General features: G+C 43.1%; 1 protein-coding gene and 1 long non-coding RNA gene across 6 annotated transcripts in view; one reads left to right on the top strand and one right to left on the bottom strand.

Moving 5' to 3' along the window:
* NCOA2 (nuclear receptor coactivator 2) overlaps positions 1-18,286 on the bottom strand; it is a 206,255-nt gene that overhangs the window by 81,148 nt on the left and 106,821 nt on the right. For 4 of the 5 annotated variants that reach the window (XM_053243941.1, XM_053243943.1, XM_053243940.1 and 1 more), the window contains 2 exons: positions 14,645-14,749; positions 11,446-11,618 (listed from right to left, as the gene is read on the bottom strand). In XM_053243941.1, the coding sequence (XP_053099916.1) occupies positions 11,446-11,618; positions 14,645-14,730 (259 nt within the window). In that variant the 5' untranslated portion in view covers positions 14,731-14,749. Of the gene's footprint in view, positions 1-5,003; positions 5,027-11,445; positions 11,619-14,644; positions 14,750-18,286 lie in introns of those variants that run through there. The other variant, XM_053243947.1, reaches the window with a different exon arrangement.
* Positions 5,304-18,286, top strand: part of LOC128322529 (uncharacterized) — a 37,935-nt gene continuing 24,952 nt past the window's right edge. The window contains exon 1 of the long non-coding RNA XR_008305759.1: positions 5,304-6,844. This is a non-coding gene — a long non-coding RNA (uncharacterized LOC128322529). The remainder of the gene's footprint in view (positions 6,845-18,286) is intronic.

The following is an 18,286-nucleotide window of genomic DNA, read 5'->3' on the forward strand; positions in this document are numbered from 1 at the left end:
TGCTGGTCATATGAAGGGGAAAGCCCTTTGCTTCTTTCTCAAGTCACATGAGGTGAATCAATGGGCAAGCGCACTCTTAAACCTGGTTCTGAGGTCGTGTGACCACTCGGGCTGCTTGCAGCACAGAGATGGGAGCCTAGAGCACCTGTAGCATGGTGTGTGTGTGTATCCTGTCGCACAGTCCATTGTGGGATATGTGGAGGCTGGGACACATCATCCCAGCTTCTGGAGATCTGCGCTGCATGCAGCAGAACGGACCATGTGCTTTCCCACCACTGTCGAAGGATCATCTGTGGGGAAGTTAAATTTGGCGCAGCCTCCCCCCTACCCACCCTCCTAGCCCCCACCCCATGTGCATAGCCTTTCTTTGCCATGTAACACCAATCTGAGAGAAATATACTGCTGACATATGCTTCCCACCCTTCTCCTACTGGAGTTCATTTAAGAATCGACACTGATAAATCAAGACTTTTTATCATGCACATACTACTACTACGAATATGTATATACTACTTTCCAACAAAAGTTCCCAAAGCAGTTTACACACAGAGAAAAAATAAATAAATAAAGATGGACCCCTGTCCCCAAAGGGCTCACAATCTAAAAATAAACATAAGACACCAACAGACACCAGCAACTGCCACTGGAGAGATGATGTGCTGGGGTTGGATAGGGCCAGTTGCTCTCCTTCTGCTCAATAAAGAGAATCACCACTTTTAAAAGGTTCCTTTTTTCTCAGTTAGCAGGGGACTATGGACTGTTTTAGTTTACTGTACATGTTTTCAAATAAATATTGCAACTTCACATATATGTCCATGTGTGCCATCACAGAATGAAGCTCAACCAACATTATTTGCTACTGTGCCGTGTATACCTTTTGATAATAAATAATAATAAACAACTTTATTTGTACAGCCCACCCCATAACAATTGTTGTCTCTTCTCAGAACCCAAAAGGAGAAGTGGAACCAAAGAATTCACAAGACACCACCACACTTTCTAAGAAATGTGACTTTTATTTAACTAATGTTAGGCACGTTCCAGTCAGTGTCAAGAACTTTGAAGTACTTTGGTTTTGATGGAGCTCAAAAGTGTTTGACTTTGGCTGCAATGTGACTATTATTATGATCTCAATGCTGTCACTTTGTCCCAGCAACTATTTCTCATGACGAAAAGGTTTTAAAAGTCCCCAATATTTTAAAATAGTATTATTGTACTTAAGTATGTGAAATTTATTTTATTTTTTTGGAACAAAACTGCATTTCCAGTATGCAAGTCTTGGTGGTGTAGGAAAACAGAGCCCCTACTGGGGTAACCTAGGACCACTACATCAAACCACTATAATCTGAAGTGGTATGTTTCTCAAGATCAACCTTCAAGCACCACTGTCACCACCATGCAGTACAATCTTCTACCAAGAATCCTTACAACATCTTTTTAATGGTAAGACAGTCTTATTATCCCACACTCTGAAGGAGGTGGCTGAGCTGAAGCTGAGAGACAAAGAGCTGCCTTAGTAATTTTATGAGTGAGGTAAAATTTGATCCATAGAGGTCATTCACACGGGCAGGGGTGTGGGGGGGAAGGCTGGTTATCCTCACCTTGCCCCCAGATAAGCGATGCAGGTTTCTGGCACTGTGGACCGCACTCCCAGATAAGCAGTGCTGCCTGGTGCAGTGCACAGCTCTGGAGGCTAGGACAATGTGTGTCACTTCCAGGAATCCCACAATTCACCGCATGGCATGCTTATTGCACTGGGGATTCCCCCAGGGGAATCCACTCTAGGCACCTCTCTGTGTTTTTGCCAGGGCTAAATATAGCCCCAGCAAACACACAATCCAGTAGTCCAGGTTAAGGGAGCGCTCACTCCCTCAACCTCAGGTAACAGCTGGGCTAAAAAGCCAGGCTAAGCAGTACTGCCTTGCCAGGATTGGGCCCAATCCCGGTGATTCTCACGCACAGCCTAACCCAGGCTGGGCTCCCCTAGCCTGGGTTAGGGAAGCCTCCCAGACTCCCTGATGCATACTTTACGTTCTTAGCTACTCTAACATGCTGAGCACAAAGCCAGGTCTTTATGAACATTAAATATTGCTTCAACATTACACTGATAGATTTCCACAAACAGCAGCTAAGATTATGAAGTGTTTGGCAATAACTACAGAATTAACATATAATTCCTTAGTAGCCATAATATACAGTATGCAGTTCTCTGGGTGCCTACTGATTTTTGCTCTAATGAGAAAAAGCCTCACCAGTTCCCTCAAAAATAGAAACAATATATTCACCTAAACTCTGAGCTAACTTCCAGCCAAGGTTAAAAAGGAAGCAGCAGCAAAAACATGGTTTGTCTCCAACAAGACGAGGCGCTTCACGTGATCAAAGTGAAGTACCTCAAGGTTGTGTGCGAGGAGAGTGCCTGCCCTGGGTGGCTGGATTGGCCGCCCACACGACTACCAGCTCTGTCATGGAGCCGGTTGGGGTCGTGGGGATCGAGGGCCACTCGGCCCCCGGAAGTCCCAGGATGCCCCATGTGAATGTGCGGGGCATTCTTGGGAGACACCCGTGCCAGGAGGCTGCTTATAGCCTCATGGTAGGGGGTCTATTCATGTGTCACTGCACCACGGAGCCGCACTGTAGTGGCACACAATCAGTCAAACAGGATTAGCAAAGCGCTTTGCTCTGCTAACCTCATTTAAGGGAGGGGGTTCCCACGACCGCAGGAAAGAGGGTTGGGCTCCCTTAGTCCGCTTTCCTGTGGTCTTGAGAACAGCCTCAACCAGTCTCCATATGATGCAACTCTATCAACATTAGAAAAACCAATATGCCATTTCACACTTGCAGAAGTAGCTGTATTAATAACTGCAAAATTTCATTTTACCAGTACCAGAAAAGACACTGCCATTCAGCATTACTCAAACAGGGCTTAAATTGTTAGGGAATTGGAAACTCTGAAAGCAAGAGAGTTGTAAAATCAACCTCACTAGATATTTAACCTAAAACTGTATTGAAGTTTTTACTCACTGGAAGGTTTTTCCAGATTTGATACCCTGGAAGGCTCAAGCTCTTTTTAATTTTCTTCTATATGCTCCAGATACAGTTCAAATAAAGACAGCAACTCTTTGGGTGTAAATTTTATGTATGCAGGTTAGCTATATTACTTTCCAGCACAGTTTTCTCTGAAACAAGTAATTTGGAACTAAAACAAAAAGTCAAGCTAGCCTGAAAGTAAAACACATATATTTAAAGGCAGCTCTAAAGTGTCTGCTTTCATTTATTTTTTTTAAGAGAAGTGCCTATCTACTTACCCCATCACTGAATCCTTGAAGTAATTTGTTTAAAGCAATAATCATCATTAAACTATTTGCTTAAAGTTTTATATGTGCACATAAAGCACCCAATTAAGGTATAAGTTATAATTAAATGGATCTAAGTTCTTTCACTTCTATAAACACTGGACTCAGCAATATAACAGCAATTTCTGCATTACATGTTTAAGTCGCACAAATACTCCTGGAAGTCACTTCAGTGTCTTTAAATAAGAAAGGTTCACATGTCTATTCCAAGAAAGACTAGTATTGCTAAGCCATTTTGGAATATCTGCATACCAGTCCCTTTCCCTGAAAATGGACACACAGATCTTCCCTTCGTTACATTTCTTGATGAGACAATCATTCAGTTATTCAAAAAGTAGTACAAATGTGATCCTAAGAGGTGGTGCTAATACATTAACAGAGTTCAGAATCAAGGGCATGGAGCTGCCCATGGAGGGGCTGATAAGCCTATAACTTGGTGAGGTGCAGATGCTATATAAGCCCAGAAAGAAGAAAGCTGTTCTGACAGGAGGGAAAATAAATGCATTAGTAATTGCGACACTGGAGCAGATGATGTAGCAGCAGCAGCATCTTTATACAATATTATGAAATCTCTTACTGCTCCAAGGCCCAGACTGGATCTCTGCAAAAGCAATATGTTACATAAACATCAGATATTCCACCCCTTGTGGCTATGGAATTCATCATGAAAAAAAGGAGACAGCCCCAAGGCCAAAGTGCTGGTGGGGGAAGGACTAGCTAGTGGGATAATAGGGAAGTTTTGAGTGTTTGAAATGAGTCCTGGGATGTTACTGCATCAGACAGCTATAGACACACTTAATTTTATTCCAACACAAGGCTAACATTCTTTCAATAGCCTCTGGTAATTATGGATGGTTTATAAAACTCTAACCTTTAATATTGGCACAAAAAGCAACAGACAGTTAAGCAATACAAAGGCGCATATATCAAGAGTTAAGGTGAATATTTTACAGGGCAGTGAACACACACACACACACACTTTTACTTACACTTAATTTTTAAAAAACTGTTCAAGCCAAAGATCTCTTGCAATTATTGTTCAGTTTCTTTTCTTTGCCAAGTACATATATATCATTAACATGGTGATTAACATAATTCAGGGCTTGACACATAAGGCTATTTTGAAAATGAAAGCTGACAGTTGTAATGTGAGTACTAACAGCTAGATTGTTCACCACCGTCATGATAACCAGGCAGTACATTTTTGCATGTTTAACATACTGATCACTGATCCTCTTTAGCAGACTTTGAACTAGCAGGAAAGTAATAGAGTTTTTGACATTTAAAAGTCAGGAAGGCCAAAGTGACAGGTAAAGTTGCATTCACATAACATATAGAACAGATGATGTGCATCTTTCAAAGACTGAATCAAAATTCAAGTAAATGCTATAAAAGAACAAACACCACAAGCCTAATTTATCTCCAAAATTGTGAACTTAGAAGAACCAATGTTATTTTCTCAGAAAGAACTGCTTGATATGACCACAACTACATCAGAGACGGCATTATGTTATGCGAACATTTTCAGACGTGCCTGGCTGACACCTTATTCAAACTGTGTTGTAGACAATGTTATAATGAAAAATGAGCAGGATGCACCTCTCTGAAAAGCACCAAAAGCCCTGATTCTAATAAGTCTGCTTCACCCACCAACAGCTCCTATTGTAGCTTGGGCTGCTAGAGTTAAAGCAGCGTCCATTTCTGGAAAGCCACTCCCCACCCCTTTTGCTGCGTTGCCAAGGAGATGGGATAAGTGGGGGGTGGGGGTGGAGTTGCGGGCCCAGCCCAAGAGACGGGCATGCGGGATGCCATTTTAGTCCCCCAGCACATGACACCAGTGGACCAATCATGTACAAGGAGCAGCTGCATAAGCAGTTGGTTCCTTTGCTCTGTCTTTCAGTTGCTCTATGGGCAGGCACCCTCCCATGTGCCCCTGGACTCAGTAAGGGATATTCCAGTCACCATTGGGGCCAAGTAGGAATTTTGGGGGAATTTGACTGGCTAATGTTGGGGCTTTTTTTTGGCCTACTCCTCACTGATTTCATTAAGGCAGTCCCTGGAGTTAATTGTAGGTCAGGGTAAGATGATGTAGGTCAGGGTAGGTTAATTTACATTGGTGTCGGGTTGGAGGGCCATTATGGTGAGTGGGAAAATGGAGGAAGGCTTGGTGATCTCACAACTCTCAGGCTGGATCTGTTCCCACTCGGATGCATGCCAGCGAACACAGCACAGTGCCTTGCAACCTGGGTTGAGGTGGGCTGGCATGCATCTCCTCCACGTGGTAGAGAAGAGGTTTGGACTGGGTACCGAGCCAAATCAAAGCCCAGTCCTTCACCCTCCTGTGGGAATACCTTCTTTGAGATTGACCCACATAGGGGATACCCACACTTTAGTTAAGATTCCTCATTGCAGGTTTTGTAAATATTCAATGAAGTGGCCCTAGTTTTTTCCACCTACGCATGTCCTGTCATTATTTGTCCTGGGTTTGCAAAGACAAATCCCCCTCGTATTAACTGTGACAGGAGACTGGCATTCTATATGGACCTGTGGTCCTTTTAGAGCACACCTACCAGCAGGGGTGGTTCTTCCACGAGGCAAGATTGAACAACAGATATTTGGGGTACCAGCAGGTGGCAAGAAACCCCCCAGAGCCTCATCTGTCTCCCTCTGCCTACTACCATCAGAGCAGCTCTTCCCTGAGTGGAGGTACAGCCAACTGTCCAGCAAAGAACAGCTCTGATAGTCCTCCATTGTGACTCCAACTAATCCTCATAGTGTGGCACACACCTTATCTCCCTTCTGTGATGCTGCCAGGCTAGTAATGAAAAGGGGTGTCAAGCAGAAGAGGAAGTAATTTTCCTGATTTACACACCTGAAGTACCCCCAGTGGTCAGTAACTGCCTGCATCACTCTGCATAGAATATCAGCCACTGTTTACTAAATATCTTACTATGAAAAGGAGAGGGGAGCCAAAGAGGAAAGGATGAAAGAACTGTAGAGTACAGGAGACACTCTACAGAATGTTTAGACACTCTATAACAGTTTATTCTACTGCTCTCAGTATATGCTCTGTACCGCACCTCCTCTACACTACTGCCCTTTCATCACTTCCTCTTCCTTCGCTTTGTTGTTTCCTTTGGTAAAAGAGGAGGATGAGGATGTAAGTGTTAGAACATAAGAATAGTCCTGCTGGATCAGGCTCAAGGCCCATCTAGTCCAGCATCCTGTTTCACACTGCCCACCAGATTCCTCTGAGAAGCCCAAAGGCAGGAGCTGAGAGCATGCCCTATCTCCTGCTGTTGCTCTCCTGCAACTGATATTTAGAGGCAACTTACTTCTTAGGCTGGAGCTGACTTATAGCCCTCAGACTAGTAGCCATTGATAGACTTGTCATCCATGAATTTATAAGAACGTAAGAACAGCCCTGCTGGATCTGGCCCTATCTAATCCAGCATCCTGTGGCTCACCAGATGCCTCCAAGAAGCTCACAGGTAAGGGGTAAGGGCTTGCCCTCTCTAAGCCCTTCTTAAATCCATCCAGGCTGGTGATTGTCACCACATCTTGTGGCAGATAATTCCATAGGTTAATTATACATTGTGTGAAAAAGTACTTCCTTTTGTGGGTGCTAAATTTCTTTGAGGTATGGCAACCAGAACTGCACTTTGTCCAAATGTGGCCTCACCATAGATAGTAGCAGTTTAATTTTCAATCCCCTTCCTAATGATTCCAAGCATGGAATGTATGTTTTTCATAGCACATTGAGTGAACATTTTCAAGGAGCTGTCCATCACAATCCCAAGATCTCTCTCCTGGTCAGTCACCGACAGCTCAGATACCATCAATGTACATGTGAGGTTGGGTGTTTTTTTTGCCCCAATATGCATACCTTACACTCTAACATTGAACTGCATCTGCAATTGTGTTGCCCACTCACCCAGTTTGGAGAGATCCTTTTAGAGCTCCTCACGATCTGTTGTGGATTTCACTACCTTAAATAGTTTGGTATCATCTGCAAATTTGGCCACCTCATTGCTTACTCCAACTTCTAGATCATCTTTTATAAATAAATTTAAAAGCACGGTCCTAGTACAGATCCTTGGGGGACCCCACTTCTTATTTCCCTCCATTTAGAGAACTGTCCATTTATTCCTGCCCTCTGTTTCCTGCCCTTCAGTTACCCTTCCACACATGAACCTGTACACTTATCCCATGATTGCTAAGTTTTCTCAAGAGTCTTTGATGAGGAACTTTCAAAAGCTTTTTGAAAGTCCAAGTATACTATGTCAAGTAGATCACCTTTATCCTCGCACCTGTTGATACTCTCAAAGAATTTAAAAAGGTTGGCGAGGCAAGATTTACCTTTGCAGAGGCCATGCTGTTTCTCCTTCAGCATGGACTGTTCTTCTATATGCTTATCTTTGAGAATGCTTTCCATCAATTTGCCTGGCACAGACTTTAAGCAAACCAGCCTGTAATTTCCCAGATCCCCCGGACCGCCTTTTGACAATGGGTGTCACATTAGTGATGATCCAGTCCTCTAGTACAGAACCTGATTGTGGGGATAAGTTGCATATTTTTGCAAGGAGGCCAGCATTTTCATATTTGAGTTGTTTATGGACACTTAGGTGGATACCATCTGGCCCTGGCGATATGTTAATCCCCCCCCGCCCCCCGACAGTTTAAAATGCCATTTCTCATCACCTCTATCTGACTCAGTTCTTTAGCCTGGGTCCTTGAGAAGCTCAGTTCAGGCACAGGTATATGCTCAGTATCCTCTGCCAGGAGGACAGAAGCAAAAAATTAGTTTAGCTTCTCTGCAATCACTATATTCTCCTTAATAACCCATTTTACTCCTTCATCCTCTAACAAACCAACTGCATCCCTGGCAGGTTTCCTGCTTCTGATGTTTTTAAAGATGTTTTTGTTATTCCCTTTGATACTTTTAGCTAAATGTTCCTCAAACTCTCTTTTCACCTCCCTTCTTGTAATGCATCCTTATCTCCTTGCATTTCTTTTGCCAGAGTTTGTATTCCTTTCTATTCTTTTCATTTGGGCATGAATTCCTTCTGGACTTGGTGGTACCTTTCCTCCTTTTTGGTATACATTCTAACTGGGCTTCTAGTATTGTGGTTTTAAATAAACGCCATGCATTCAGGAGTGAAATGACTCCTGATTTTCCCTTTCAGTTTTCTTTTCACCCAACTCCTCGTTTTAGAGGAGTTCTGAAATCCTCTTCTGAAATTCAAAGTGTCTGCACTAGACTTGTTTAGCGATTCTCTCCTTGCATATAGGCTAAATTTGATCACACTATGGCCACTGTTCTCTAAAGGTTCCACGACACTAACATCTCGCACCAAGTCCTGTGAACCACTGAGGATAAAGTCCAAGGTTGCCTTCTCTCTGCTTGGTTCCATGACCAATTGTTCTAGGGCACAGTCTTTCAGTATGTCTAGAAATGCCTCTTTGTCATTACCTGACTGAATTTACCCAGTCTATGTGTGGCTAATTGAAGTCACCCATTATTCGAGTTCTGTCTCTCTTTGACGCTTCCCTGATTTCCTTTTGCAACTCCCGGTCACCGTCAGCGTTTTGATCAGGAGGATGATTGTCACCTACAGAGTTTCTGTGGAGGATTCCGGTCCTCCTGGGTTTTCTAGCTTGTTAGATTCTATCCCTTCTTTAACATACAGTGCTATTCCACCCCCAATTCACCCCTCTCTCCCTTTCTATAGAGTTTATATCCAGGAATAACATGGTCCCACTGGTTTTCACTGTTCCACCATGTTTCCGATATGTCAACTTTATCTATGTTTTCATTAACCAAGCACTCCAGCTTGCCCATCTTGGCTTGGAGGCTTCTGGCACTGGCATAGAAGCACTTATATGCTGAATCTCTTTCCTGATGTGTGCTATTTTTCTTGAGGTCCTTGGATCTTTTTGACAAGCTAGCACATCCTTCTCTCTGCTTTTTACCTGGTTCTATTCTGTTATCTTCTGGTTTATCTTAAAGCATTTACACCCTCACACCTTAAGAGATGGCATTTGCTGAACTGGATACTGCCCAGCTCCCGTCAGCTCTCCCACAGGCTATCCCCCAGTGTGTTCATGTGTGTTTCCATGTGCACATGTAGAAGCAGCGAAGGCAGGGGCGTAACTATAATAGGGCAAGGGGAGACAGTGGTCTGGGGGCCCACTGCGTTGGGTAGGGGCAGAGGCAAGTCACATGACTGACTCCCCCAGCTGCGCACCCGCCTGGGTTTCCTTCAGTTGTATTCATCCTCTGAAATTTATGTGAGTGTTAAGACCTGGAGCTACCAGAACAGCATGTCTTTCTCTAGTACCATTAAATGACTTGCATCGTCCACAATTTACAAAACCTTAAAAAAAATAATTTAGGATGATGTTCTATTGTGGCACATAGGTTATATTTTACTATGCTTTTTGTTACCACTATTCAGCCTCGTTTAAAATTTCTTTACTTCATGAGCTGAGCTTCAGTGGAGGGGGGGTGCATTTTAAAATCTTGTCTCTGGGCCCACTCCAACCTTGCTATGCCCCTGAGCGGAGGATGTTGTTTTCATGCAGCAGTGGGGAGGAGGAGAGAGAGAAAGGGAGAGAGAGAGAGAGAGAGAAAGAGACACATTTGGCATGTTGCCTCAGGCATGACAGTTCTTGGGCCACCACTGGCTACCTCCATACAGGAAGTGAAAAAGGGCTGTGGCCTATGCAATGCATCAAGTCTACACCACCACCACCAAGCTGATGCTCTATAATTTATTTCCTGTTGTATTGATTTATTTGAACAGCGCATATGACCAAAAATGAAAAAGTCTTGAGAAGGTAATTTCGCTACTTGTTGTGAACAGGATCCTCTCCTTTTATTTGTGTATATTTGGCTTTCCAGAAAAGTATCACAGACCCCGTGACCCTTTGCTTTGCATGCCATATGTGTTCAAAGACGTCTGAAGACTCCAATGGCTACCACTTGAGCCACCACTGGCTACCTCTACTGCAGTTAAGAATGTAATGGCGTGATTTGGAGCTCAGGGATATTTTAATAAACAGTGGCTGACATTCTGTGCAAACTAATGGAGGCTCTTCTGAGCCGCAAACACTGCTGTGGGAATCTAAAACAAAGCTCAAGGTGTTGTGGAAGAGTGCTGCTGAGCCAATACGTAAAATTGTGCAATTGCACTTCTGTGATACTATGGCCATTGGAAATAATAGCTACAATGTTGATTACGCAATCTTACATATTAGTGCAAGAGGACTCTTGCACAACACCATGAGCATTATTTAAGATGTTCACCTATGTTATTCTGCACAGAATGTCAGCCACTATGTATTCATCTGGACAATAAGAATGGTAAAGCAACCTTTTATATCTCACACTATTACATTCTTCTTTTATTAAAAAACTAGCTCTGTTCTAAACTGGGTTACATTGTGCAACCCAGTAATTAATACTAACCTATTCCTTTTAAGACAATTTAAATTCTATGATGGACAAGGACAAGTTTCATTCCATATATATGTATATATATTTCTCTAATGCATATCCATTGCTAATCCCATGTGTGGCAGCTCCCGTGAGAGTTCATGAGCGAGCTTCTGGCAGGGGAAGAGGAAAGTGCCAGCGCCAGTGGACAGGCTTGCGGGCGAGGGGGGAAAGAAAAGGGTGGTGGGAGTGGAAGAAAACAGTGGCCGGCGGGCAGGGAAGAGAAAACGGCGGTGGGAAAAGAAAATGCTGGTGTGGCGGGCAAACGGGGAAAAGCGGCAGGGCTGAGAACAGAGGGAAAACTGAGAGGGAGTGGGGAAGGAGGGGGGGAACTAGAGGTGCAGATGCTCAGCACCCAGCCCAGCAAGTTTACTTCAATATACAGAGATTACTTCCCTTTATTTCTAAAGATTTAAATTTTATATAAAACTATACACCGAATATAAATATTGCTCCTCAATTAAATTAAATTCTGCACAAACAAATATGTCATCAATAATTTGAAGAATGAGATATGACTGAAATAACATAACAGCTTTGGGAATAATCCAGGAAATATACAACTATTAAGATGTACAAAAACATTCTCCTTACCTTGTTCTTTTATTTGACGAATCTGCTTCACAGTTTCTTTCAAGATTGCACATTTGTCAGGTTTGAAGTTAAAGTTGTCAATATCATTAAAATTAGCAAAAATCAGCTCTGCAAGCTCTTCAATGTATTTATTCTCTTGCTCGCGATTACGTTTTTCAGTGCTTCTTTTAGGACTGGAAGAAAATTGTCAAAATTAATTAATTAATTAATTAATTATTAAGAGATTTATTATAATGCCCAAAGCATAGACTGAGGGCAGTGTACAAACAAGAACAGCATCCTAGATTTAAGTGGGGGGGGGGATAAATACCCACTCCTAATATTAAAGGGCAAATGCCTGGCAGAAAAGAATTGTCTTCAATAACCCTTGCTAACTTGGCAAAGAGGCACCTTTTAACGTGGTGATTCTCTTTATTTATCAGGGGGAGAGGTACTGGCCCTATCCACCCCCAGCACAGTACCTCCAGTGACTGTTGCTGTTATCTATCTTATGTTTCTTTTAGATTGTGAGCCCTTTGGGGACCGGGATGCATCTTATTTATTTATTATTTCTCTGTAAACTGCCCTGAACCATTTTTGGAAGGCAGGCATAGAAATCGAATGAATGAATGAATGAATGAATGAATGAATAAAATAAGGTTTTGAAGGCTGAAAGGGAGGAGGCAGACTGAATCGGGGCGGGGGAGGGAATAGAATTCCAAAGTGAAGGGACAGCAACAGAGAAAGCCCTTCCACGAGCCCTAGTACTATGGACCTCTCTGAGACCAGGGATCGAAAGAAGGGCAACCCGAGAAGATCTCACAGGACGGGACAGGACTAGCCAGGAGAGGCAGTTCTGCAGGTAAGCAGGTGCTAAGCCCTGAAGGGTTTCAAAGGTGAGAGCCAGCACTTTGAATTGTACCTAGAAGCAAATAGGTAACCAGTGCAGTGACTGCAAGAGAGGTATCACACTATCATATCTCCTAGTGCCCATAAGCAGTCGGGCTGCCGCATTCTGGATCAAATGAAGCTTCCAGGTTGTCTTCAACAGCAACCCCAGGTAGAGCGCATTACAGTAATCCAGATGAGAGATGACGACGACATGAGTTACTGTTGCCAGGGCCTGCCAGTCAAGATAGGGCCGCAACTGGAGGACCAGCCGATGCTGGGCAAAGGCACCTCTGGTCACAGATTCCACCTGCTGCTCGAGCAGGAGCTGTGAGTCCAAGAGGACCCCCAAGTCGCAGACCACCTCCTTCAGGGGCAGTGCAACCCCATCCAGAGAGAGACTCAGACTCGGTAATTGGCCAGATCAAGGAGTAAGCAAGAGCAACTGAGTCTTGGAGGGATTAAGTCTCAGCTTGTTTTGGCCCATCCAGACCCTGGCAGCTTCCAAACACTGGGCAAGCACAGAAATTGCATCTCCGGAGTGGCCTGGGGTGGCAATATACAACTGAGTATAATCAGCATATTGATGGAATCTCACCTCAAATCGACAGATGACCTGCCCCAGCCGTTTCATGTAGATGTTAAAAAGAATGGGTGTGAGGATCGAGCCCTGAGGCACCCCACAAAGGATGCAGAGCATGCACCACCAACGCACACTGACTGAGAGCGCACACTAATGAAGGACCAGAACCACTGCAAAACAGTGCCCCTAATTCCCAACCCGCACAGGAGCTCCGAAGGATACCATGGTCAATGGTATTGAAAGCCGCTGAGAAATCTAAAAGGACCAAGAGAGGGGCGCTATCCTCATCGAGGTCACAATGCAACCAGAGTGACCAATACCATTTCCATGCCATGCCGTGGCCTGAAACCTGACTGACAAGGATCTATAAAATCAGCTTCATCCAGAGTGCTCTCAAGATGGGCACATACAACCTTCTCCAAAACCTGCACAAGGAAAGGAAGGTTGGAGATTGGTCTATAATTATCAAGGAACTTGATAAAATGATACTTTTGAAAACTGACACAGAATGAAAATAGAATTTTAAATAAAAGTAGCAAAGTATAGGGGGAAAGCCCAATCAAACTGAATAAAAAAAATATTAACTTGCCAAATCAACATGAACACCTGTGCCTGGGAAGGAGGGGGGGTCATCTTGCTATATCTCCCTCTTTGTTTATGTTAAGTTACTGTGAGGGAGTCCGAGTCAGGTGCTGGGCCATCTGCAGCCTGAGAAGACCCAGCCCTCAAAGACTTTATATCTGATTCCTTTGGTGGCCACTTGCTTGGCTGGATCTCATTCTTTGGGACCCATCACAGGCAACACAATGCCATTGGTGTGTTGCCACCAAAGCGGGTGTTTCTGTGCTGAGGTTCACTAGGACTGTGGTGAGGCTGGGGTTGGGGTGTGATATGGTTTATCTTTGCTGTTTTCTTTCTAGCTCTTTAGTAGGCTAGATCTGCTACTTGTTAGCTGTGGCTTTCTAGTTAACTGGTTTACTTATTTCACCACATGGCAAACCTTCATAGTGAAAGAAAGGGGCATAACATCTTCAAAGTAACATCTGCAATACTTAGCAGACAATGGACCTTTCCAAGTTATATCATTTTGTTTAAAAATTGTACCCAGGCACATAGGTACTATTTAAAACAATTCAGAATTTTTTTGAAATTAAAAGGCCAAACACCACAAATGAAGATTTAGCTGACTGAAGATATCATCCTCAGCAGGAGAAATAGTGAACGATTTTTATTCAAGTCCATTGTTTCCTCAGAAAAAAATATCCCAGCAATTAAGTGTATTATTATTTGGGGCTGCAATAAACCAAATTGCAAAGCAATTTTAATCTATAATACCAACTTAATTGATGTTGTGGCAAAGCAAATATATACACTCAACTTTACACATATTGGCTGACATCCAGACTATGGAAGTGCTCCCACAGCTAACGTGCAGTGCGTTCTCCAAGTTTCGGGCAACTTCTGTCGACCTCACTTTTCCTCAGAAACAGACTCTGACCCCTGAAAATGTCTTTGAAGACTGCACAGTCCTGAGGGGTCACATTTCAGGGGTCCTCAGGGGTCTGTGACATTTCAGGGGTCACAGTCAGCTTCAGAGGGAAGGGGAGATTGACTACAGTCCCTGGAGCGACTGTGCAGTAATGCTGTACCAGCACTTCATTAATCTGGATGCTGGCCATTATATTTTTTTCCTACAAGTCCTTATAGAATACGTTATCTCCTCAGGTTCTAGAAAACATTCAAACTAACCTGGGTCCAAGGTGATCAGGACATTCCTTGCGTTTTCTTGACTCTGCCCGAGCTGGGTCAGAGGAATTTTCGCCAATCCCACTCATCTTAAACACATATCAGCAACTGAAGAGAAGAAGAGATAAATAATACAATGATTAGAATAAGCAAGACATATTTTTTTATTCAGTGATTTTCTCAGCGTCTAGTGTTCATTAGTTATTTTTCTCCACCCATTTTATAACTCCATTACCTCAAAGCACTAGGTATATTCTTTTCCTTGTGTTGCATAAACTGTTCAACATCATAATAATTTTAATGAATATTTCTCTATCTGTGCTATGGTAGAACCGAGAAAGTTTAATATCACTTCAAGTAAATTGGTCATCAGAAGATTTTTCAAGGTTCAAATGAAGCATGTGAGATTTTCTGAACTGTCATGTAGAATGTGTTAGTTTACTGTAAAAGTGCAGGGAGTTCTCCACACAGCAGGCCTGGAGTAGCTAGTGTAGCCTTTCATCTGCATATATATGTACCTGAATTTGGGATGCATCTTGGCTAACTCAGCCCTTTTCAGGCTTTTTATGGGTAGGGATCACACCCACAAGCTCTTCTTAAGTATTTACCATAAAACAAGGCTTGAAAGTTTGGGAGGGAAACCTCCACTAGATAAATGTCAGCTGAAAATCAATATTTTTAGTATAATTTAAATGTTCTGGCCCATAGCTCCAAGAGAACTCGTTTTCCCACTCCAACCTATTAAGGTCATGTTCTCTTGACCCACATGATCATTAAAGGGTTAACTATGATCAGTCTGTGTGAATCCATGTTTTAGCATCTATTTTAGTCCTGCTACTACAGTTTGCTAAACCATGGTTGAAAACTATCTCAAACAGAGACAGACCACAATTGATACAAGTAACTTACAGCAATAGAAGCAAACAGAACTTACACCAGTAAGATAGATTATACCTACCGGCAGACATGCTGCCGAACCTCATGAGGGCGGAGCAAGAGCTCCATCCTCACAAGGAGCTACTTAACTAACAGTACACGAGGATTGCTTCACAGCGCTGACCAGGCAGAGGGGGATGCGATTTTTGCAGCTGTCCCCACAAAAGTCCCTTTTGGTCCAGGAATATGTCCATGGGGGTTGTGCAGCCCTCACATATTCCTTGATGCAAAAAGGTTTTTGCATGGAGAGGAGATTATATAAAATCGCATCCGCCTCCCCTTTCGCCGAGCCAGTGCTGCAAAGCAAGCCTTGTGTGCTGTTAGTTAAGTCACTTCTTGTGAGGATGGAGCTCTTGCTTCACCGTCATAAGGCTAAGCATCAAGTCGGCCAACGCCATTTGTACATAGAATGCCTGCAATTTATATAAGCTATGGATCAGATGCATTTTAGAAAAACCTAAATCACAATGCTTAATAGTACATGCAAGTAATTCTTAGTTATTTCAGCACAGGCCTCCAAAATACTTAAAAATGGATTAATAAGTTCTCCAAGGTATAACAACTATTAGTCCTGAACAGTGGTGGCCAGTGAAGGTGCTGCAGGGGGGCTGTCGAGAGATACCTTTAAAAGTTGTTATATCACCAGCACCTGGAAGACGTGGAAAGCACTGGTGTCCCTCCCCTCCACCTGCCCGGGGGAGGCTCCGCCAACAGCACTCACTTGGCTTCCACTCGTGTGCGGGGGCCATTTTCATGGCTAGCACGCATGCACGGGGGCCAGGTGAATGCTGTAGGTAGAACCTTCACCACATGGGATGCCGGGTAGGGCACCACTGCTCCCCGCATCTTCCTGGTGCCGGCAGTATAGGTGGTAACGACTTCTTAAAGTATCTCTTGCTACCCCCCTGCCCCACTCTCACCGGCAGCCACTGATCCTGAACATAAATTGTCAACCAGAGTGAATAGGGGGCTCTTCATGTCCCACCTCACATTTGAGCTGGGTATGCAGACAAGTGTGCCATGTAGAATAAAACATACAAAGCTCCTAGCTCACATACTAAGTAAGCCCTTTCTCATGAGCAGTGAGAAAGGGCTACCGAGTTTGAGGGAAAGAAGCCCTAAAGAGCTTACTTCCCCGCAGACTATCATTCCGCCCACACGAGCACCGGCTGCTGCTGGTAGCGCTGAGGGTGGGGTTCCAGGACATGTTGCTGCACATTGCCCACCCCCCCGGAGCTCCAAAAATGTACCACATGAATGCACGGTGCATTATGGAGATCCCCCTCCCCTCCCCGAGTCTGCCAACTATGTCTACTTGCAGCCGTGGCTAACACACGATCAAAGAATTGGAATTAGGAGAGCACTCGCTCTCCTAACCTCATTCTGAAGGGTGGCTCCATATGCCGGATTGCCAATGTGGTGCTGCCAGGATTGGGCCCGATCTCGGCAGTTCACAGGAACGTGCAAAACCAGGCTGGGCTCCCTTAGCCCAGTTTTGCACACACATGTGAATAGCCTCACTTAATAATAAAAACTAAGCCATTTTAAGAAAGATGATGTAAGGCCTATTTTGAGCAAGTGACTAAAAGAGTGACTCTCAACTATTTAGTCAATGTGAAATCTCTAAATTGTATTGCTGACAGCAATAGTATAAGTTTACTCTTAAGACTTTTCTTCTTCTTGAAGATCTCAGAAGAACTGGGTTGTTTTGCCCTTTATTTCTGCATGACATTTATGTAACTACATTAAGGAATCCATACTCCTAAAGTGAAAAGTATTAATTCCTTTAAAACTGCGTCGTCGCCCAGCTTAACAGCACTGGGCAGTTTCCTCTCTTGTGAACCACCTCTGAGAACTTTCAGGGATACTGCAACACTCTGCGATATTTCAAATAAATTATTCTACTGAAAATAATGAAAACTTAACTTCCTATGTAGCTTTACTTACAAAACAGAGTTGAAGCGCTGGGAAATTTATTTATTTATTTATCTATATATCTATCTATCAAATCTGTACACCTCCCCAAACTTTTGTCTCTAGGTGGTTTACAGCAACATAAAACAGGTTAAAACACAGAAAATAAAACCTTAAAACAATTTTAAAATGAAGTCGGATTAAAAAGCTATAATGGCTCTTTGCCAAATCTTATTTCCTTTTAGCAAACCTACTACCTATCAGAGTCTGACATTTCTTTTCTACTCAATCAAATGTTAACAGAATGCCACTGAACTAATAGGCTGGTATTATGAACTGCAATTACACATCTCAGTCCAAATTTAAAAAGGGCAGCCGACAGTACTGTTACAAAAGCTACTGGAATTTTATAGCAATGCAGGGTGCAATCTAAATTCCTATAATGCATACGTTGTTTACATAGTAAACCAAACTATTTTATGGTTTTATCTAAAATGAACTTAAAAATGGGATTCGGAGAGAACCATATTTGATTTAGCATTCAACTAACTTCAGATTCGGTAAAATACTTAAATATGTAAAGGACTTATATTTTCAAATACATGCTGAATAAGAAGGACTTCTACATTCTAGTCCAGCAGTTTCTTGCAGGAATCTCCCTTTGCAGTTACGTCAAACGTGACTCTACACAAAAGAACAAATGGACACACTTCCGACATAAAAAATGGCAACATTCAGAAACTAGTGGAAGAACATTTCAATATCTCAGAGCACATGGCAATTTGACAATCAGCA

This window comes from Hemicordylus capensis, chromosome 4 (genome assembly GCF_027244095.1).
Source record: "Hemicordylus capensis ecotype Gifberg chromosome 4, rHemCap1.1.pri, whole genome shotgun sequence".
In the NCBI taxonomy this organism is placed as follows: Eukaryota; Metazoa; Chordata; class Lepidosauria; order Squamata; family Cordylidae; genus Hemicordylus; species Hemicordylus capensis.